Below are 22,543 nucleotides of genomic sequence, written 5' to 3'. Positions count from 1 at the left end.
AATATCGAAATTAGAAGAAGAATGCACTATTTTTAATTATAAGAAATGCGTTTTTCTAAGGTACATAAACTTTTGGGATTGACTGTATAGCCAATACATCCTTAAAAATTAAATCATCTGCCTGAGCAGTGCTGCTTGAAAATAAATTTCGGGCCAAGGAGTTAAAAATAAAATTCTTTTTGATATCAGAAAATTCAATTGTTGATCATTTCACGAATAATTTTCAGTCACTGGTCATAAATCCTACAGCGTCACCGACGGAAATACTCGCGGGGAAAGTCATGGGAAAGACACACAAAGAATCTTTCAGAAAAATGTTGGAACGCGAGGGAAGCCAAGTAAGGATCTCGCTAAAAAGGTTTAACAGCGATGAAAAGACCGCTTTTCGCATGGCCATCTCGGAGCTCGTTTCCCGAATGCTGGAACACCGTCAGGGCCCAACGTCAGGGAACAAAGGAGACAACTGGGTGTTCGACCATTCTGTCACCTTCACCCAAAAACCCAGGTAGCTGCGATCCTTCGGACCAAGTGCTCTTTTGTCAAGGATCAACGATCAATGAGATACAGAAAAGGTTTATAGTCGATTCTCGCCAGAAATGGGAACAGCAATATTTTTTCCGTCCTTTTCATAATGCTACGTTGCTCTCAAAATTATACAACTCATCTAAACTGAATTTTCCTAAACATGTTTCATTATAGAAACTTGAACATCTCTTGCAGATCATCGATTAGTAAATAAGATCAGATAATTTAGACGGAATTGAGGGAGCACGTCCTTGTGTACCAGTAGCAACGCATTTAAGACGAGGCGAAAGATCGTCAGAAGGAGACATTATTCCCGTCTGAGGTTGGTCCCTTCGACTTTATCCATGAGTAATACCGGAGCGCACATACATACGTGCGGTATGTAACATGAGTTTACGGTGCATAGTGGGTATGTGGAGCGTAAGAGGTCAACAGAGAAACCATTGTTGTCTGCTGGCAAGATTCAGAACTGGAAGGCGTTTCAAGACTGTAAAGGCTATTTTCCCACTTTAGATGTCTACTCGGGGTATAATAAAAAAAATATTGAGGTTTAAGAGAAATGCTATCGTCATATTTTCCCTTCAATTTCAATCTATAGCTCAAAACGTTTTTACTGAAGGTATGATATATACTTTCTACAAGATCAAGTTTACTACAGAACATCCACTAAATGCCTAACGAAATTAGAAAAGAAGCGACGTTAGATTGTGTATAATTAATTACGCAACTGATTTTATCTACACTAAAAATATGAGAAAAAATTCATGTCGTTTGATGCTCTAATTTGATAACTATTCTATATGACAAGCTATGTCCGCCGCTAATTGCAATGATCGATCAGTAAGCAGCAAGGGGATGCAAAAGTATCCAACAGACTTAACCCTTGGCCACAAGTACGGACGCGTAACGAGATTTGAAAATGCACACAGTTCCAGTAAGTGTTAAGTCCATTCCTAGACGAGGCCAGCAAAGTGCTGAGATTTTGCAGTGCAATGACGTGACACCGCGACGCGTCACTCTAAACTAATTCTAATTCCAATTCTTTTGCGTTCAAACCGGAGAAACGACGGTCTGTGAAACTATACAGGATGGTTCATCAGATATTACCACCTCGATTTTCGTCATTATTACTATAAGTAGCAAAGAATTAGCAAGAAGTCATTGTATAACGTTGAATGATTTTCAGAAAGGTAGATTCTGTTATTATTTTGTATGTGGATGTGTAGTATAGATATGGAAATCATCAACATTTTCATAATTAAAATAATATCAATCGCGCTTGCAATTATATTATAAAACTTTGCACAAACGAAGCGTCTAAAAAAATAATTTAATTCTGAATAGACTCGTACTTTACTACTACGTTTACTCTCTTACTACCAGAACTATTATTAGATTTCATTTTAATTCGTTATTCCCCAATCGATAGTACCCCAGATGAGTAAAATGGATTCACGAAAGGTCTCACGACCTAGAGTAAAACTAATCTAACAGATTCTCAATTCTACTATCATTGAATAATAAATGTCATTCGCCACGAAATAACGGCAAGAACGGATACAATGCGCGAGCTACTTCGTTAAATTAAATTTAACCCCGTCACAATTTTGCTGGAACGCCGATCCAATTAAATTCGTTATCTCGTTTTACCCAATTCTATAATTATATGATAATCGCGACGGTTATCGTACGATTTTGTTACTTATCAAACATCCGTGCAACGCACAGTGCGTTGGGGCAAAAATAAAAAATCAACTTTTGCATTGGTACCTAAAGTCAACGAAGGGTTCCTGGATAAACATTGCTGGTTTTAAGAGAAGAAGTGCAATAAAGAACGCAATAAGTTGATTTTAAATTTTTCTCAGTGCTCTCTCTTAAGTTGCCAGACTCGAACTGAACTAAACGGTCCTATGTCTCATGTTTGAGAGATCCTCCTGCCTGTAAGATTCATTCTCTAAGGCATGTCCTCATAGGGTTGGACTTCCTCTGTAAGTTTAGTATACCTTATACACAAACTTTCTGAGGATACGATAAGGAAAATTTATAAGAGATTATCATTAATTTTTATATATATATCTATATACATTATAATTTATTTTCGGAAATCAATCCATTATTTTATGCTCTTTCAAAAATTATTCAGATATTCAGACCGAAAATGGATTACTTCAGAAGTAATAATTTTTGTCCCGAAATCTCATGCACGCCAGCCACCGTGCAGCGTGTCAAAAATATCGCGAAGCTCTTCGATAAGCATGACTAACATCCGTAGCGAGTGATACGAAACTGAACAAAGGAAGAAAAAAAATGTGATACATCTCACGCGAAACATCGAAATGTAATAAAACTAAAAAAAAAATAGTAAGCCGCGTTAAGTGCGATTGTACTTGTGCACAGATTAACCCGGTGTAACTGCAGTACGCAATTCAAGTCTTGTATCTCTCGCGCACGTGTGTCTCCGTCTCTCCGACTGGCTGCACGTAACGTTATACATACACGCTCGTGTCTATATACGTACAACAGTTACGCGTGCATATATGTGTACATAACGAGGCAACTACGTACGACGTGGTGCAACCACGTTGACCGTGGTCAGGATTGGCTCGACCGATTTATTAAGTCGTGCAAACGAGCGAGCGAAAAAGTACCATCAGCCGAGCGAGTTTTATTCTCCAACGCTTGATAAACGATGTGGTGATAATAACTATGCGGTGTGTAAACGCGACGCGCGGCGTGTCACGCACACACGGACACACACGGACACACACGTGGCCGAAGAAGTAGCTGACGTAAATACCGAAAGAAAATCGATAGTGCATCGAGCGACAGTAATTTTATCTCTGTGTGCGCGGGGGCACTATGTGTGCAACGCGTAGCAGGAAAAAACTAGGCAGTGGGTGGATGGCTGGCCAACTTTTTTATTAACTAATACCCGATACGCGCTGATATTCGTTCGCTGTACCAAGGCTTTTTACGAGAAACCTCGTTAAGTTTGATGCTATTATTTTCTTCGGAGTTGCAGGCGGAACGAAAAACGAGATCGATACCACCGTGGCGTACAAGGGAATAAGAGTAGAAGTTTGAAAGGCTTAGGTGAAAACGTAATGCGATTTCGGGGTAATTCCGTGTGAAAATACACGCAGCGATAAACACTACAGGTTTACGCGCGTGGCGAACGATTACACAGTCGCTGCGAGTCGAAGAGAAAGAGTGATCGATTCTGGTAATCTACACACGCCCGTGTAATCTCCAAATTCGTGAACTCGTTATTGAAATAAAAGAAGGAGAACGATATTCGATCAAAGTACTGTCATAAATGAGGATTAGTTTCTTATTAATTCAAGCAAATGAAAGTATCCATTCTCGTATTTCAAATCTTCAGTTTCTATGCACTGTTTAAAGCAGAGTATAATATAAAAATTCACCTGAAGTATTCACCTAATATTCGCGAATCACTCAATATAAATTATAAATTCCTGACTCAGCGGCGAAAAATGACGTATCACACGCGCGGGAATGTTTCGTCCGTGTGAAGCGACGATAAATTGCGAAAGAAAATTTATCACGATTGGTGAGGTATCAATCGCCCCCGGATTACGTAACAGCGGAACGTGTAATCAGCTGATACAACGGGTCGCGTGATGAGAGGATAAACACGTATCAGATGTTCTTTCTTGTTACGAGTGACTAATTCTTTCCACTCCGAGTAAAAAAAAAAGAGAAAAATAGGCGGATGATAAAAATAGAAGAGGACGCACTTTAAGCCGCTTTTGAAAACGACATATGCAACAACGATATGTAAGCATTACTTTCCTCGTTCATGAGTACATGGAATGCCCCATATCGTAACTCATTTGAATACATTTCAATTTTAACTTCGCGTTTTGTTTCTCTCACATTTTATTTACGAACAGTGTGCGCGAAACGAGAGTTTATAAAAAAGAGAGGTGTGAAAAGGTCAGCCGTATTTTCATTTAAATCTGCGCCCGGTTAATCATTTAAACGCCTAAGCAGTTTATTCATGAATAATAAAATATTAGCCGCTACTGCGAAATAAAGTTAAAAGTGGAAAATCAAGTCGTTCAATACATCACACTACTTAACACAAACACGTGCTCCATTTACTGGGATAATTACAGAAGTCATGAGTATCATAGTTCAAGTAATTAGAACTGTGCATCGAAATATGCATGTACCAGATCGGTACAACGAGGTACTGGATATGAGATCTACTAAGCCTTTGATATACAGACGAACGAAAACGATACTGTTCGTCAAGAATCCGCGCGAAAAATGTAACGCAAACGTGAACGAAAGGTATTCCGCGTGCATTAATGCAATCATTTACGCTTGATACCTCGAACGAGAGCTTTATAGCGTGTAAAATCGTTTGCGTATTACGTATTTCCGTGTTTCTCCCGCTCTCTCTCGTTTCATTCAAGCTCTACATCAATTATGGCGTACGGCACTGTGCGGTGCTCCTTTTACACCATATACATGTAGCCATGTGTGCACACGTGGACGCGGCAGTTTCGCGTATTATCGCACATATGTGCGCGCACGTGTGTGTGTGCGCGCTGAGCCAACGCAAACCAAATCCTGACCGACCCGACCGAAGGAATTACCGAGACCTAGCGTAACGTTATCGATAGTAGTCGCGAATTTCACGTCTGCACGGAAGTAGACCGTGTCCAATCGGGACGGACTCGGTACGTGTGCATAAATGTATATGTGCACGTACGGATGGGGGTACCTAGACGCGATAGATCGAAGCCACTTCGCGCAAGTGAACGTATTGCGGCGCGGTGATGAGCGTATGTAAACAAGAAGTTGCGCCGAAGCGGCGTGCTTCGAGTTATTTATAGAGACCCATTATTGTGCAACAAACGTGGCTTTACGTAACGCACATACTATACCCCGGCCGGCCTGGTCTGTCGGTCACTCGGCCGTACACAAAGGAAGGAACTTGCTTTCCTCGTCCTTTTGTTTTTCCTTCTTTCAATTCTTTTTTGTCCCGAGCCAGACGCTCGGGTTCGCGCGCGTACACTGTACGTAGGCCGTGGAAAGAAACTGAAAACCACGCTGTTACACCATGCCATAGCGATGTAAACAATGGCACTATTTTGAGAAACGCCGTATTCATTCTTTTTAGAAACGTAAATAAAGAAAGGAAGAAAATTATGTACTCGCGAGTATGAAAGAAATTACGTTTACATACAAGCTTTATGCGGTAGTATGAAGTAAAGGATTTCGATTCGCATTGTGACCGGGATACAGAGCTCTGTTTACGAGAGGTCTCGATACAGGCCATACGTGCATTCCAAACCAGTTTAGACAACTTGCGATAACATTCCGAGAAACGATTAACTCGGGAATTCACCTGGGTGACTATTTAATATCAGACATCTCACAGAAAATCACTGTGATTTTCTCAACTCGCTGAAAGGGCGTAAACACAAATTATGCAACGAACAATGTGAATAGAATCAATCATGATTCCAAGCGATATCGATCCGTCACCCGTTTCATATACATTCATATCACGAATAATCGGAGGGAAAAACGTATGGAAAATCATGTTAACCTGGCATTGTCCAAGTTCAAATATTATATCATATTATTAATATTCGCTTGTCCGGAATCGAGCGTGGCTCTCGCGCCATGCTTATTTGGGCGTGAACGTGTGGAAGGTGCAAGGAATTCGACGCATTCGCGTGCAAATTTTGCGATCGCTCGCCCACGCGAAACACCGATACGATACCCGATAAAACAGGGAACGAGGAAAAAAAAATTCTATTTCAATCGGACGAAAGAATTCCAACAAAAATAAAAAATTCGTAAAATGCGTCGCACGAAAGACGACGGCTGGCTAACGTGCCGGCCGGCCGGCCGGCCGGCTTCTCCGCGGTTGGCTATCGTCGGGACACTGCATACATAGAACTATTTCGTTTGTATTGCGCACAGAATTTTACGTCGCGTGTTATAAATGTATGTACCGAGGTTTTGCCGATACAATCGCGACGTCGACGTGGACAACGACATTAACGGCGATGGGACGGTGCAGAGGAAAGAAAAGGCAATGAAACGTTATTCCGCTCGCGGTAATCACACTACTCGATAAGGTAGACGGACGAGGCACGCCTTCGTTTGCCGATGAATTTGTGTCATTCGCGTCGCGGTGAACTCGCGAGAAAGGCGTTACACTTGTGTATTTAAAGTTCGAAATGACGTGGCGTGTCAAACCATGCCCGTTTCCACACGTTATAATGACGCTGACGTACCACGTAAACCATGTATACATATATACGTATGTACGTCGCGAACGTGTACGTACATAACTCGCACGACCTCTTCGATCAGACACATGGTCACGCGTGCACATACGTATTTACACGTTCCGGTCGCTCGCCGAAAAGCGTTCACATCCGCCGGTAAATGAATTTAATCGAAGAAAGTACTCACCCGCACAAAGTAGCCTCCTGTTCCTCGGTGGTTTCAACAATTTCCTCGAGCAGAATAGGATCGTCACCACCAAACACTGACATATCTCGGTGATCCGCAGCACTGAGAAATCCCGCCGCGCTTAATTCACGTCCCCAGCAGCCGTCGTCGTCGCGGCAGCGAACAAGACGGCGGGGCTTCTCGCTCACACTCCTACGGATTTAAACGACGCGCACCCTTTTTTCCCGTATCTACGAATAATTCACGCGGACTCCCCGAAACTGTTAATTAAACTTTTTTTTAGACCGCGGTGGCGCGTACCGATATTCGTCCACGGGACAGCCACTCCGCGCGGCGCACTCACAACGCCCGAACGCGTTTTGTAATGGCGATCTTTGGCGGGAAACAGCTGAGGGCCCCTACAGCGTACCACGAATCACTCCGCCGCCGGCTTCAGTACTGTCACTGTCTATGGTCCCTCTAGCGCCCCTCACTCCTGCTCGCGCGGCTCTTCTTTCTTTCGGCACAATTCTTACAAATTTCTCGCCACTCTCGATTTACCGTCCGATCTTCTTAACGCGATTTATTTATACCGCGTACATGCGATGGATGACGTAACAGCAATCGATTTTTTCTTACGAACTCGGTGAAAACCGTTAAATCTCACTGAAAAAATAGCAGAGTTATTGTTAAAATATGTGCAAACAATGATTCCGGTATCTCGTAAAACGATACTACATTTCAAATGAATCGTCTCCTAAACGTGGTCTGACGCGGACGATCGTCTTACATGTGTACGTCAACGAAACCATCACGTGGCACATGCTAAACTTTACCATTCACGACTGGTTCGTAAACGGGATGTAATAAGTACACTCGCGCACACTTTACGCGGCGAGACGATCTGAAACGCGAGTATAATCGAATAAAGTTCGTCGTCCCGGTTTCGTACCCGACGCGCACAACACAGTATTACCTATATTTACAGATTACACACAACCGCGAACGTGCACGGGGATCCGTGATGTCGGAAGCTCGAAAACCATTTTCAAGGCACTCGCGCAAAAGTTTCAGCGGACACGGTTAGGGTGAACGCTACATCGCACTCTGCCCTGGACAATGACTCTCTTTGGACCAATCCCGCACCACCTCATCCTCGGTTTCACGACGAATTTCCGCGGTTTTCCCTGGCCGATCGCGCGTCCGCTGCCCGTTACTTTTACGACAGATCACTGGCTGCACGTACTCGTCTCGCTCGCCGAGCTATTGTTAGAAATATTTAACGCGGTAAAACGGAACTACTTTCACGTCGCGTAGGTTTACGCTAGAGGAATGGTGCGGCCGCGCGGGAAACATCTGCCAGCTGGCAGAGGCCCCGCCCATAGAATACGCCAGTCTCCCCCACTTCCCCCACTTGCGCGTAGTCCTACACCGACGTACCGACACCATCCGTACATCCGTGACCGCGCGCGCGCACACGTACACGGCGGCAGTCTTCTATCCTGGTTCTTCAGCCCCCAGCTCTCCTCGCAACGTTACACGATACGAAAGTTGACAATAAAAATTCATCGCTTCCCCGCGCGTACGACGCATCCCCAAGTGGTCTGTCATGCGTATACTCCTCTGCGTAGATACGTCGCGAGACGAACTCGATGAAAGGGCTGCGCGATAAATAAAAACGTTTGATGCTCCCAATAACTTCTTATATCCTTGATTAGACACCTTACTTTACGTTTACACGTGCCTACGTAGATTTGTACTTTCCTTCGTATTGCGTACATTAAACTACGGCATTTAGAGTTCATTTATACTGGCACATACGATTCCAAACGATCTTAATACAATGTCTTCGTTTGGAAATCGTGCAGTTCGCTAACAGATGGAAAAATAAAAATGTAATCGTGAAAAATAAAGATTATTTGATACCGTAACACGAGTAATCGCACTACTGTTTACCTTCGTATACCTTCTTCATTGATACGTAACTAGTTCCCCTTTTTTAATTACATAATTGCCTGGACATTGTATCTACTTCGTCATCATATAATTCAGTTGAATTTTCAAATGAAGTCCGAAAGCAATTTTTCCTTTTTCGTAGGAACTGCAAGACAAGCTTTTCCTTGTTTAAATCAATAAATTTTCAACTTGTGCAGCCGACTGCCATCTGGCGGTATATTATAGTACATGCTAAAAACAAAAAAGACGGAACGCCAACGTAAAATATACAGACACTCGGATGATTTAATGTAAACAGTGTACTTCCATCCATCATTATTTGCAGTTTTTTTTACAATGTATGTATGAAAAACATTTATTCTTAATCATCTCTTTAATTCTAAAAATAAAAGAAATATATTCATGTGTATTGCGACGAATTTACAAATAAAAAAAAGTAGAAATATAGGATTCTCTCACTTTCAAACCTAACTATATATCGATAAATACTGTTGATTAATTGCAGAATGAGGCTTTCATTTATAGTCAGACAGCGGCAGAGACAAAAAATAATATTTCGAGGCAGTATTCATAGTTGTTAAGTATAATGATCGTTTGCAGTAATAATAATATATTACACGAGAAAATGATGAAATTTACATAAAAGTACGATTTATAAAGTATAAACTATGAATATGTCTTGAATGCAATCGAATGAATGAAAATAACGTTTATGTTTATTGCCGATGATTCCTTAACGTAATCATTAATTAATTGAAAAGATTATTATTCTTTAAGCGTAAACATTCGATTTGCAAAATAAAAATATATATATTTTGTCATCTTAAGATTCGTTTGCTGCGATGAATGAGAAACGACACATGTGCAAATACGGTACCACCAAGCAATTTTATACTACTACTTTATAAAAGAGTTACTTGGTCAGCATCATTTAACCGATTATAACTTTTCCTAGAAGAGAATCACGCGTATCAAATTCTTTTACAATTTCACTCGGATCAACAGATAACGTTACTCGGATATTTGATGATCCGCGTAAAAATGAATTTGCACGTTTACGATTATCTACTCGCAATAAAAAAAATTGTCAACGATTTGATTAAACTTATAGTTTTTAATTTAAGTTTATAATTGTAATACTATTTATAATGCCTCCCAATTTGTACGTAATGCCGGTTTCAAAATTCGTCATCCTCATTTCATTCATCGGCAGAGATCAGATATATTCTCCGAATTAATAAACCTTTACCGTATCAGAATATAAAGAGCGAATGGTACGTAAACAGAAAAACCATTTTAATAATATAAGTCGCAACTAAACTCTGGTGTGATAAGAATATTTAAAAGTCTAAATGGCCAATCCAATACTTTGCTCTTAATATAGTAAGAATTATCTCTATAAAAAAAGTTCACGTACTAAATCAACTTAGTACCTGATGAGATTCGAAAATATTGAATAAATAAAGATAGTAACAACGTTACTATCGTACTAAAAATAGTATTTAAAAAGCCTAAGACAGATTAATCTTAGACTTCGTTCGACTGGTTTGATTTACTGTAATGATTATAACGCTACATATAGATACAGTATTTGTTATACAAATGCATCAACCACTTTCTTAACGGTTATACTTCTTTCACACTGCGATTACATCATCCTCATTCGGTTTTTTTTTTGCAAAGATTAGTCAAACCTAATGCTGTGCTAAATGCTATATTTACAAAATTAGAAGTTGACCGTTTCGTTTTTCTTAGTTATGTACAGAAATTGTGTAGCGTTTGGTTACAATAGAGAGTAAATCAACAAATCTATTAAAATAAATCGAACTATTTTAACCATGCAGATGCGATCGTTAAGGCGATACATATTTAGAATCAATTGTAGAGAATCAATACCCGGGAATTAATTTGTACTTTATGACACATTCAGCATATTTTTACTTTCTATTTTAATACTTTTTGTTGATTTACCCCCTCCGATTTTTATTCTTTAAATTACAGTTTTCAAACTTCACGTTCCTTAAAGAAATTCTTAAATATATAATAGCATTTTTAAATGTGGTTCATGCATCTGCAATCAATTTAGTGCAACATGAAATCATGGATTTACAAATAACAGCGTTAAGAATAGAAGATATCTGAATAAGAGAATAACTCTTAATACCCACAAAAACATATAAATGCAACACGCGTATATAAAAGTTCCACGCTATTTACGACAGTAACTTTAATATCGATACGGTTTTGTTATCGGACAGAGGAAAAGATAAGAAACGTTAAATGAAGTTAATTAATATTTCGTAGAATGTTAACTTTAATAATCGTTAACAATAGATATTTCGTAACTCCTCTAGAGTTATCAATAAGTAGTGCCAGTTCTCTTTAAAATAAATGCTTTCATCATAAATGTATGACGATAGAGAATGATCTTAATATTCTAATTTTTATGTCTATGCAGGATATATACTATAACAATCTTCAATGTAGTACAAAATACTTTAAATGAGACATTTTACAAGTAGGAAAGCTGTGATTATCTTCTTTTTTTGTAAGTGTACTAATAGAAGATATATAAAGTTCAACTTTGTTTTTCTTCTTTGTTAACAGAATCATATTTATGAATACATTTCCCATTCCCTATAAAAGGCATTCCCACATAAATAGTCTCATAAGAAACGAATTAATTAAAATATACATGATTCTGTCGTTTTCCGGAAATTGGACTTCTTCTATCAGTTCACCTACAAATAGCATCTCTGCTTACATATTTCTTGAATATATCTTGTTAGAGATATTTCCAGAAAAACTATTGTAAATAGTTAAACAATTGTAATATTGTTGTAACATATATCCCGTACACATATTAATCAGGCAGAAGAAACTGTATATAACTAAAATGAAATAAGAGTTTTAATAATTTGCACGTGGATGCCTTACTTGTAAATCCATGCCGATAGTTTATGTAATGATGGAACTTATTCATGATAATAACTATGTACTATCTTTGTTATAATAACTTTTTCAAACCTAGCTTCAACCTTTCCTGAGCTGGATTCACTTTGATTTTTAATTGTTGGATAAGATCAAAGATTTTTAATGATGGGCCAACTTTGAAACCTGTCAAGTCTATTATTTGGTCCTTAGTGAGTGTCAGCAAAGTTTTTCCATCTATCTTATTTTTACTAAAGTTATCGCAATACGTTGCACAATCGTTAACACGAAGAAATTGTGCGACATCAAACACATTCCATTCAGATGGCACTAAATCACCCGATTCGGAACTCTTTTGAACACCATCTGCTAACCTTGGGATGTATTTGTCAGAAGCAGGCATTACCTGTAAAACATACTTTTTTTAAACATTTACTTCACGCTAAATTATAAATTCTGAAAGTCAAATATTCTGTTTAATTCCAATATCTATTCGAAAAATGTAAACAATTTTTCAAATATTTAAATGAAATTAAAAGGATTTTAAGCGAACACTCACGTTGATGTGTGAAGTTGCGGTTCGTTCTTTTGGTGGCGGAGGGTTTTGTATCTCACTTTGAGTATCTTGAGTATCGTTCGCTTGACCTTGCCCGGTGGTAGGACTGGGCAATGTTTGATCAGGTCCAGCTGGCTCTTCTGCCGGCTCTGGCTCCCTGTTTCTTTGTTCAGGCAAACTTTCCAAGTCCCGTTCCCTTTCAATTTTAACTCCTTGAGCAGGTTCTACCTCTCGCTCACGTTCACGAGACGTGTTTACACGTTCCCTGTGCCGAGATAGAAAGCTTCTCGCGCAAGATGTTTTGCTGCTTTTCTTTAATTTTCTTTTAGATTTACGTCTAAGGCCTCTTGGTGATTTTACTGAGAAACAATAAATATACAGAGATGATTTTCGAATGAAAAGTCGTACGTTTCAATTTGTGATTCATTACGACATGATGTATGGTCACGAATAAATTAAAGAGAAATCTGTACCAGTAGGATTAAGATATTTAATGAATACACGGGGCCCTTCTAGTTTATGATCAACGAGATCACACCATCCAACTGGGTAGATATCGGGACTCTGACAGTCTAGCCATTGATCATATTCGTCTTCCCAACCATCAAAGTGGACTCTTAATAATCTCCCAATCACCCTCGTAATAGTAGCAACGCAGACTAATCTAGGATCCATTAAATCAGCGGCTTCAAGCCGCATGCCCTCGATAAATCCATGCTGAGGTATGTCCTGCAATTTTTTCTACAGTAGTAAAAGGTCGAAACATCGTTCATTTGCTTCGTTATCAAAATTCTTTCTGCAGTTACCCTGTTGAACAATTGCACAGGAGCAGGGATTGTGTTTGTCTCTGTTAAATACGAATCCCACGCGAACGTAGTAGGATCGTATCCCTTTGGCGGGGTAAGAGGCAATCCGTGTTGAGAACAAAATCCAATTGGAAAAATACAGGGTGAACATGAATGATAGCAAAACCAGTCGGCGCCGCTCGCGTCTTCGTCGTAACTATCTATACGGATCATTATGTAATCCTCTTTTAAGACCCGCATGATCGTTGCCGCGCATATGGCGGATAAATTGAGAGGATCGATCGCTTCTATTTTCATTCCTTCCCGGAACGTGTACCCCATGTGTGCGTGATAGTTCTTTGGCACGTGGAAAAGATCCTCGGTCGCGTCGTCCGCGCACAATTTTGATTTCGACACACGCTCCCAGTACTCGGAATACGCGTCCAAAGTATGTCCTACCCGTGTCGCCCAACCGACAGGATGTATTAGAGGTGAATCCTCGTGACACCAGAAACCATTGTCCTCGGGCGGCGAATCGTAGTACCTTACGTGTAAACGTTTACCAACGATCTTTTGTATCGTCGCTACTTTCACTTGCGAGATTCTATTTTTATCCACTACTTCCAAATGAAGCCCGCATCGAAACCGCGACTTCATACTATCGTTGACTTTATTATAAAAATTAGTCGGTAGCGTTCTCGCTCCTGTTAATCGTCTCATTAGGAAATCCTTCCAATCTTTGTATTTGTTTGCAATCGCTGTAATAAATAATTAAATATTCCATTCTCTGCACATGAAAAGCAGACGAAAATAAAAATATCTCACTTACTGTTAGGCGGAATGAGTGGTTTTCCGATAGTTGCACACCAACCGACTGGGTGTATGTCATTCGAGCACAAAGATACCCAAAAATCTTTTTCGGCATTAAGCCCGAATCCTTCATACCTTAACAATGCTCTGTACCCAGATACACGTAAAACTGTGGCGACCCAAAAAGAATCTGGAAAAGCTTCGCAGACTTCGTCGCAATCTGTATTTTCCACTTCCACTTTCATACCGACTGTTATGTTATCCCATATTTCTGATATAGGTGCCTAAAGCAAGCCAATTTAAGTTCATTGCACTAGAATTAAGAATAATTATGATGTAACTAACATGTTTGAAACAAGAGACTGGAGCAGCACAGAATCCAGGTTCGGTCAGCTGTGTAGTCCAATCGTAAGAACCAGCCATTTCGGCAGTTCTTTTCCTCCTTACTGGTAAGTCCTCTGGTATCACTGGTCCAGATATAACTTTTTCCTTCTCAGGTTTAGAAGGATCCTTTGTGTCTATTTCGTCTTTCACAAAGTCCTAGAATATTCGAGGGGTATTATACTACCTTCGCGGAACACTTGGGTAACTTACATTTTTCTTTAATTCAGGCTCGGGAGAAAGGGAATTTAATGGTATCTTCAGAAACTCTGACGGACTGTACGTAGAATCAGCAGTCGAAGCTGTATATTCTGAAGATCTTGCACATGCTCTACTACAGAATCGTCGTTCCTTCGTGTAAAATGCGTGTTTCACACCGATTGCACCACATTTTGCGCAAACAGCTATAACAAACAATAAGAAATAGAAGTCTACATTGCGAGAAACTTCGTAGTTGAATCTTCATTAAAAATTTTGTCTTACCTATACCATCTCTGCGAATTGGTATAAAATTTAAATCTGTGTGTGGCTGATATGCGATTGGCGTTTTCAAAACAAGTCCGGGATGTTTTATAGGTTTTATTTTTCTATTACGATTGTCTTGACTGGTTTGGGTCGCTGCGTTGTTTACAATTTGTTCCCTTTCATCATCGCCCATGTAGTCATCTAAGGTCAAGTAATCACCAATCTCCTGCCTTTCAGATTGTGAGTCGTATTCCTGAAATTAACAATAACATTGACCGTAATGGATCTATACATTCTCACAGTGTATGACTTAAAAGGATCAAACTTGCCTGTTGTATTGTTTGGGCATCAGCAGCTTCCATAGCTTCATCAGGTTCCGAACATTCGTTGGTAAACTGAGGTGCCAGGTATCGCACCATGGTCGTAGGGGCAATTTGATGGTTTCTAATGTCATCGTACGGATTTGAGCCTTGAGAGAAAAATGGGCTCTCTGCCTGACGCGGGTCCAGCATAAGTTCATGTGTAGGTTCTCCATGTACCATCATATCACCCATCCATACCATCCCTAGTTCCGGTAATCCAGGGATGGAAGCATACACTGAATTCATACAAATATCCATTCCTATATTCACATAACGATCGGAATATTATTTTCGAACGAAATCTGTACATCAAGATCTTTTAGCGTCGAATAACGAAACATTTTAATGGAAGTATCAATCATATCGGAACGGACTAATTTATAGGAATACGTTAATTAAATGAAACAAGCACGTAATCGAGGGGTGCACTGTTCGGGCAAGGGGCTTGTTCGAGCAGCTACATTTTCTAAACAAAGCACAATGCACAGCACAGTGTATAACATGGAAACACTGGTTCAAATCGATCATACTGCCTTTCAATTCAATTCTGTATCATATGAAACGTGAGAGAGAGCAACTAAGTATGATTTATTATTTCTCAAAGTGACGCCAAAGCTTTTAAAGTCAACATTTATTAAACCTTTTCCATTGGGAAACATATTTTAGAGGACGAAGTATCTCTATCAAGATACACCATATCCTGTGTAAAGTCTTCAGTCCCAGAAGCATAAATTCCGGTGTAATTTAACGCGCGAACATTTCACATAGCGTAGGAAAACAAGTACGATTTACGAAACGAACCATTAGAAGCTTGCATGTCCATGACAAAGTGGAGTCAGGAAACTCTTGTATATTCAACTAGTCTGTAAAATGTTACGCCATCTGATACGATTCATTATTATTACACAAAATCGGCGGTATATACGAAACTTCAGTTCTCCCACTGAGGATATTCGCTTCTCGGTGGATCTCGCTTTATTTAACAACACCAGATTGCACAGATTAGGTACTAAGAGAATCTGTTAAATCATATTGTTATCGATCTAAATCTGCGTAAATAATGCAACGGTTGATACGCGACAGCGACCACGTGTGCGATAGAAATTCGCATCATAGTATTTGTACACCATGGTAGTCGCCGTTTTCCTTTCCTCATCAGGCCCATATAATCAAACCATGGTCCATGAATCCATGATGTAAAAACATAAAACATGTTTTTACACCATGCATGAATCAAACATGCACTGTAGCATAAACAGAAATAATTTTGAATGACTTGACATTTTATCATAATTAATCTTCGACCTATGGATTATGTTTTATAAACAATTTCACGGTAATAATGATAGTATACTACAATGCATGTCCCAGTGAATGTACGAGATCATAATTATTTTAATTAAGTAATAAAACTATCACTTAAATGAAAGTGTGACGCAAAGATTTCTACTTTGCACCTGGGAATTGACAAACAAATGCAGTTTCATCTCAAAGCAGCTGCAATTTACTTTTCTGCAGGTATTTTATAATTCTCGTTTCAAGTCGTCACCATATCGATTAATATTTTATTTAAGAATTTTTATTTTTCCAGACTAACTAAATAGCGAAGTTACAATCTGCTATATTTTAAATAAAAAATCGTAAAGATGAAAGCAGAAGAAGTGAAATTACCTGTGCCATGGGGTTATATAGCAGCGAAAATCTACGGACCTCCCATGGAGAAAAAAGCTTTACTCGTGCATGGTATTTTAGATAATGCCGGGACGTTTAACAGATTAATAGGATATCTTCCTCGAGGGTATCAATATGTGAGCATAGATCTACCAGGGCATGGATTATCGTCCCACTTCCCGCCAGGAAAACCATTACATTTCTTTGATTATATGTATTCCATATTTCTTGTTTTGGAAGCATTGAAATGGAAAACCTGTGTATACATTGCTCACAGTTTCGGAGCTCACATAGGAACATACTTTAGCATTGTATATCCTAATAGGCTTGAGAAAATAGTAACGTTCGATGGGTTTAATCCTTTTTTCATGGATGACCCAGTTTCAGACATTAAAAAGATGTATGACTTGGAATCATATAGTAAAGAGTCCACAAGACTTTATTCCAAAGATGAAGCACTGTTTGCAATGCAATTTCTAAGAATGGAAGTATTGACAATGGAAGCTGCGGAAGCTTTGTTTCAGCGTGCAGTGACAAAGATTGATAATTTGTATAAATATAATCGTGATACCAGGCTAAGGTATTTCATGAAACCATTTATCTTAGAAGAACAACATAGAGAAATTTACAGTAAATATTGTACCAAAACCTTAATAATCACAATCGAACATTCTCATAGAATTTCGTCAAAAATAATCGAAGTTATTGATAAAGATTTGTTGACTCTAGTTATCGTAAAAGGAAATCACGATGTACATAATAATAGCCCTGAAACAGTGGCACCCTACGTATGCAAGTTTTTAGATGATAATTTACGTAGTAAATTGTGATACTGTTGAAAAAATAACAATTTTAATGTACAATAATATGTAGGAATACATGGAAATACAGTTAGTATTGGTCTTACCTCCGTTAGTGTAATATTTGTACAACTTTTGTATACAAAGGTTAAATCACATGTACATACGTGTATTTTAATATTCACGGTAAATCTTGGGCTGGTTTGGATGTATTAAAAAAATAAAATAAAGTAGTCATTTAACTTTTACTCGAATTACACCGTCAGCTTGTTGAACTTTTATACACACTTCGTTACCTTGGAGAATGCAATTTTTTAATTCATCTTCTAATAGTATAGCTGTATGATTCATAAACGATCCGTTTCTTTTCGTATCGTAATTATAATTTGACGTCAATCTAACTTTGTACCAACAGGCCAGAGCATTCGGTAACAATTTATTATTAGTCGCACTTATTTTACCAAAATTTATTACACGTTCGGCGACTTCATTTTCCCTCATTTCTATTAACACGTTCACATCGGATAGAGGCTCATAAAAATATAAACTTGAATTCAAATCGAAAACCTGATTTATCTGGAACAGCATAAATAATATAACAAACTTAGATTGTTCTCGGTGCATCATCTTACCTTGAATTCGTTTATGTGTTGTGCAATGCCATAAGAAGTTGTACTATTGAAAATATTGCGAGGATTCTGGAAATAAATATAATAATATTGAACAATCTATTTTTAAATTATACTTTATTTATGTAAACTGAACGTGTAAATCTACCTTTTCAAAACTTGATTCATCGGAAATGAACGTCGATTCATCTCGTAAATTTTCATCTTCTACGTAAACCATGTTTGGTAAGTCTTGTGAGAATACAAGTTGGCCTACAAAAAATATTTGTTCTGGCAGTAGGATACCATTTGGCTTGAGTAAACATCTACACAGAAACATAATTTGTACAATTTATATAATTAGAATATCTTTAATCGTATAATGCATGCGTTCTTACCGAAAAAGTTCGTGATTATATTCTTCATTGCAATCTTTTAACTCCCCTTTAATATCAAAGTCGTGGATAAAAATAGTGTCTAAACAATGTTTGATATGACTGTATTTAGATATAATACGTAATTTATCTTCGCAATTATTCTGTTTTGCTATTTGTTTTATGAACCGTTGGAGCATAACATTTTCCGTCTTATAATAAAAAATATTGCTATGCTTATTCTCTTTCAGTAACATCAGTCCATAAATAGGAAACGGAGATGTATCCAAAATACTATGTATTTCTTTACTTATTAAGGATTTACTAACTTCCGTTACCAATTTGATGTATTCAAAATCGTTCAAAAACGTTACAACTTCTTTCGGCAAACGATATAGAAATGTATGATCATTATCATAATCATTGCATTGAGCAACATGCGACGTATATGAACATTTCAGTTTTCCTTTCAACAGTTCTCCCTTGATCATTATCGAATCGCCTTCGTTCCATAATTTTGGTACTGTTGGGAAAACAGCGACTTGCCAACACGATTTTTTGTCGGAAGTGTCTATCGTAATCTCTTCGTCGAGATGCAGTTTAAACCAAGTTATTAAACCGTCAATAATTCCACCGCGCTTACATTTTGTCTTTATTATATTTTTTATTCCATCTGTATTAAATTGTAGCAAATTCGTTAGCTCATTGAAATTGATAGTGAAAAGGGCTGTAGGCTCTAGTATATAACTAACTTCCACGTTCTTTAAATTCTCCGTATCGTAATATTCTTCGTCTAGTAATACCGATACATTATTAAAATTGAGAGGGCAACTGCGTTTTAATTTGTCGAGCATTACAGCTGATTTTTGTCTTATATATTCACATTCGACGGCAGCTACGTATAGCGTAGCGCCCATAGGTATCACCATGCCATTCTTATCCAAAATATTTGAATGTACGCTTATTATCGATGGTATCACTTGTTCTCCAAATAGACCGGCATCAAACGTTTCTGTAACCACCAATTTTACTCTAAAAAGAAAATCGTACAAAAATAGAATTGATTCATGCCGAAAATAAAATCCAGAAATCAATTTTATTAGAGGACTGACCTCCGAGGAATGTCCGTAGGAATTATAAGGTCTGAAGAGAACTTTGGTAGTAACACAATGTCTGTGGCATCATTAGTCTCGAATACCTTCTTAGCGATTCTTAACATTACTTGTGAACATTCGCATGCATATATCTTCTTGGCGCCTGCATTTTTTGCGTACAGGCTTAATAATCCTGTACCGGTTCCTACATCTAATACAGTATCGTATCCTTGTGAAATCCTCTTACGAATTGCACTTGCGAACGCGTTATTCCTACATTTGTCGTTCAGCATTGGAAAATGCCATCTGTCTACGGCCATGCTAAAAGCATTTTGCAAATTTCTTTCTGCCGGTAGAAAATTAGGATCAGCTTGCAAGGCTCTCTTTAAATATCTGATTGCTTCAATCGGATCATTATTCCTTTAACAACATATTTTTTATCCTCATTACAAGGTACTTTAACGGTCATGATATCTGTCATATTAAAACATCAATTTTAAAATGACTTATAACAATTTCATCTGACGAACAAGCTTAGATTACCTTAGAAGATGAGCTGCAAAATTGTTTAGCATACGGGGATTATTCGGAAATAAATCTAACGAATGTTTGTAACACAGAACAACGTCTGCAAATCTATTTTCACATGCCAGTTGGATTCCCCATTGACCTAAACAGCCGACGTTCATAAATCTTTCCATTTTAAATGATTAATGTAAGCATTAAATAATGATGAACCTACAAAGAATATCGACGAAGGGTTCTTCAATTTCTGCCCTTTTCCTAGGACATAATTCTGCTACAACCGTGTAATATGCGTATGCTTTTCCTACGTTCCCAGTTCTGTCATGGTCGTAAGCTTTTTGTAATGATTTTTCGACAATGTCATTCACTTCTCTTTGCATTTTTTACGATACACAAAATTCTCTTTGATATCTACTTAACACGATGAATCTCTTACTCTCTCACATTCAAAATTGAGTAATTAAAGTTGTTTGAATTTGACGTACGTGTGTTTACGTAGGTACATGTAAACAATCTTCTCGATTCTGTTACGACGTGAAATGAGGTACAAACAGGAGACTGTATTTCTCGTCATCTGGTGGCAGAAACGTAAAACAAAGTTCGCTGAAAACCAACCTTTTTATAAATTTAAAGTATATTTCTTACGTTATAAATAATGTAATAAATCTATTCCATTATTTTTTATAAATGGTGTATGTACAGTGTAGGTACAGTGGTGAAACTAAGGTACAGAAAGTAGTGGGGATCGTTGCAGTCAAGTTTGCAAAGTATTGATTCCTCCTAGGAGAATTTATTTCGTTTATTTTTGTACAAAGTCACGATCTTCCAGATTATTTCTTGGGCTTCTTATCCTTAGCAACCTTGGTAACATCATCAGGGTTCTCTGCAGCATCCTTCACCCGTTTAGCTCGAATTCCTACTAATCGGGCATCGGCCCTAGCTTTGCGGAGCGTTATGTATGCTGAGAATTTCCTTTCATCCTCGGCAATAACACGTGCCTTAGCTTTAGCCGGTGCTTGATGTCTGACCGGCATGATCTCTCCTTTAAGTTGAGTTGCCAGTTTCATCTCCTCCTCCGTAGCATCACCCTTCTTAGGCTGTTAACATAGATAGCGTCAGTACAGAAATTATTCCCTGTAAGATCTTTAGAGTATTTCAAATTATTCTTACTTTCTTCTCATTCAATGGGAATAGAATCAACTTAGACTTGTATTCCTTTAATCTTTGAGCATTCGTCTGCAAACACTCGACAGATTTGTTTCTCCTCCTTGGGTCTACAGCAATGCCAATTGTTCTGGCAAATCTCTTGTTTAACCCACTGGCTTTAAGTTCCTCCAGTGTAAAACCTTTACCAGCTCTAACTTTCGTGTGATACCGAAATGTTGGGCAGTGGACAATAGGTCTCAACAGCTTGACAGGTCTTTAAATTTAAATCAAGTATTGAAAAATGAAAATAAAACAGAAATCAAATAAATTTATATTAATTACCTTGGAGCTACTGAACGAGCTTTCTTCACACGACATTGCTTGCGCCGGTACTTTCTGGCTGGCTGATTGAACCAGGTTTTGACAAATCTTTGCCAATCTTTGTGGAAGTGCCCATTAGGGATCATATTATTTCTCTTGCCCATTGTGTTACTAGAATATAATGAGGAACTTTGTGATTATTAATGCAAGGTTGAAATTAAACAAATTTCAAAGAATACAAACTAAACTGGTAGTTTACGAACAACACAATTACAGATAGAATACAAAAGCAGAAAGCTGAGATATTAACGTATGACAACTATAAACATCAAGTAGTATAATATTATACAGAGACAATTATCATATATAGTACATAGAATAGATATATGTATATTATAATCAAATCACATGTTTCAACGCTGGAAAGTATAAAATAAACGATTACTACTACTACTATTACTAATTCGAGAAATTTAACCTCCTGAGAATCAAAAAAGTTTTTACTTATCACGATAGAAAATCGGATATATGTTGTTTAATCATAATTTAAAGCAACCACAATAATATTTTCCTATTACATTGCACGGCATTAACTCAGGATGTCCAGTACATCAACGGATTTGAAAATTAAAACATTACTCACGAAGCTGTTTATGCAGCGCACACGAGAAAAAGGACGGGCACCGACGGTACCGACGATTAGCCGGAAGTACAGAACTACAGCGGTGGCGTGGTGCCAGTTTTTTAACATGGGCCCCAGTTTCCGGCGATACTGTATATCCAATGTAATGC

General features: G+C 38.2%; 5 protein-coding genes and 1 long non-coding RNA gene across 16 annotated transcripts in view; 2 read left to right on the top strand and 4 right to left on the bottom strand.

Moving 5' to 3' along the window:
• The window catches only part of LOC113464907 (uncharacterized), a 2,866-nt gene extending 1,781 nt beyond the window's left edge, over positions 1-1,085 (top strand). The window contains exons 2-4 of the long non-coding RNA XR_003389767.1: positions 228-572; positions 721-847; positions 932-1,085. This is a non-coding gene — a long non-coding RNA (uncharacterized LOC113464907). The remainder of the gene's footprint in view (positions 1-227; positions 573-720; positions 848-931) is intronic.
• Positions 1-10,901, bottom strand: part of crp (transcription factor cropped) — a 142,756-nt gene extending 131,855 nt beyond the window's left edge. The window contains exons 1-2 of one of the 5 annotated variants that reach the window (XM_018032672.2): positions 7,705-10,901; positions 6,988-7,632 (exon numbers count right to left, since the gene is read on the bottom strand). In XM_018032672.2, the coding sequence (XP_017888161.1) occupies positions 6,988-7,070 (83 nt within the window). In that variant the 5' untranslated portion in view covers positions 7,071-7,632; positions 7,705-10,901. Of the gene's footprint in view, positions 1-6,987 lie in introns of all 5 variants that reach the window. The other 4 variants (XM_026817540.1, XM_018032671.2, XM_026817541.1 and 1 more) reach the window with 4 other exon arrangements.
• Positions 10,894-16,129, bottom strand: LOC108629795 (polycomb protein Sfmbt). Of its 3 annotated transcripts, none has more exons than XM_018032665.2 (10): positions 16,014-16,129; positions 15,180-15,472; positions 14,869-15,103; positions 14,599-14,789; positions 14,350-14,544; positions 14,024-14,288; positions 13,216-13,952; positions 12,883-13,138; positions 12,413-12,768; positions 10,894-12,259 (listed from the first exon to the last, which is right to left on the bottom strand). In XM_018032665.2, exons 1-10 carry the CDS (start codon positions 16,033-16,035, stop codon positions 11,930-11,932), a joined length of 2,880 nt encoding a protein of 959 aa, XP_017888154.1. In that variant the 5' UTR covers positions 16,036-16,129; the 3' UTR covers positions 10,894-11,929. The 3 variants fall into 3 exon arrangements, with proteins under 3 accessions (XP_017888154.1, XP_026673336.1, XP_017888156.1); XM_026817535.1 differs by having other exon boundaries at positions 15,180-15,448; XM_018032667.2 differs by having other exon boundaries at positions 15,180-15,448; positions 15,853-16,084.
• Positions 16,130-16,360: 231 nt separating this feature from the next.
• LOC108629797 (serine hydrolase-like protein) lies at positions 16,361-17,931 on the top strand. Its single transcript, XM_018032670.2, has 2 exons — positions 16,361-16,730; positions 16,804-17,931. Exon 2 carries the CDS (start codon positions 16,859-16,861, stop codon positions 17,711-17,713), a length of 855 nt encoding a protein of 284 aa, XP_017888159.1. The 5' UTR covers positions 16,361-16,730; positions 16,804-16,858; the 3' UTR covers positions 17,714-17,931.
• LOC108629796 (protein arginine N-methyltransferase 9) lies at positions 17,779-20,841 on the bottom strand. 2 transcript variants are annotated; one of them, XM_018032668.2, is made up of 7 exons: positions 20,502-20,841; positions 20,303-20,429; positions 19,778-20,179; positions 18,690-19,697; positions 18,461-18,617; positions 18,316-18,381; positions 17,779-18,259 (listed from the first exon to the last, which is right to left on the bottom strand). In XM_018032668.2, the coding sequence occupies exons 1-7, from the start codon at positions 20,662-20,664 to the stop codon at positions 17,918-17,920; spliced, it is 2,265 nt and encodes a 754-aa protein (XP_017888157.1). In that variant the 5' UTR covers positions 20,665-20,841; the 3' UTR covers positions 17,779-17,917. The 2 variants fall into 2 exon arrangements, with proteins under 2 accessions (XP_017888157.1, XP_017888158.1); XM_018032669.2 differs by lacking the exon at positions 20,502-20,841 and having other exon boundaries at positions 19,778-20,233; positions 20,303-20,394.
• Positions 20,842-21,052: 211 nt separating this feature from the next.
• The window catches only part of RpL13 (ribosomal protein L13), a 4,026-nt gene continuing 2,535 nt past the window's right edge, over positions 21,053-22,543 (bottom strand). For 2 of the 4 annotated variants that reach the window (XM_018032599.2, XM_018032600.2), the window contains exons 4-5: positions 21,455-21,630; positions 21,053-21,381 (exon numbers count right to left, since the gene is read on the bottom strand). In XM_018032599.2, the coding sequence (XP_017888088.1) occupies positions 21,115-21,381; positions 21,455-21,630 (443 nt within the window). In that variant the 3' untranslated portion in view covers positions 21,053-21,114. Of the gene's footprint in view, positions 21,382-21,454; positions 21,705-21,772; positions 21,923-22,329; positions 22,500-22,543 lie in introns of those variants that run through there. The other 2 variants (XM_018032597.2, XM_018032598.2) reach the window with 2 other exon arrangements.

This window comes from Ceratina calcarata, unplaced genomic scaffold, assembly GCF_001652005.2.
Source record: "Ceratina calcarata isolate Rehan_Ccalc_2016 unplaced genomic scaffold, ASM165200v1 scaffold586.2, whole genome shotgun sequence".
NCBI classification, from domain to species: domain Eukaryota; kingdom Metazoa; phylum Arthropoda; class Insecta; order Hymenoptera; family Apidae; genus Ceratina; species Ceratina calcarata.
This window is presented reverse-complemented; position numbering and strand designations above follow the sequence as displayed.

Coding starts and splice junctions, on each gene's coding strand:
- LOC108629795 (XM_018032665.2), bottom strand. CDS start 16,035: ATGGACATGCAAGCTTCTAATG. Junction 14,289..14,349: donor CAGTCTCTTGTTTCAAACAT/GTTAGTTACATC, acceptor GGCTTGCTTTAG/GCACCTATATCAGAAATATG. Junction 12,769..12,882: donor TAAATATCTTAATCCTACTG/GTACAGATTTCT, acceptor ATTGTTTCTCAG/TAAAATCACCAAGAGGCCTT.
- LOC108629797 (XM_018032670.2), top strand. CDS start 16,859: ATGAAAGCAGAAGAAGTGAAATTACCTGTGCCATGGGGTTATATAGCA.
- LOC108629796 (XM_018032668.2), bottom strand. CDS start 20,664: ATGCAAAGAGAAGTGAATGACATTGTCGAAAAATCATTACAAAAAGCT. Junction 19,698..19,777: donor CCTACGGACATTCCTCGGAG/GTCAGTCCTCTA, acceptor TTTTCTTTTTAG/AGTAAAATTGGTGGTTACAG. Junction 18,618..18,689: donor TATAATCACGAACTTTTTCG/GTAAGAACGCAT, acceptor GTTTCTGTGTAG/ATGTTTACTCAAGCCAAATG.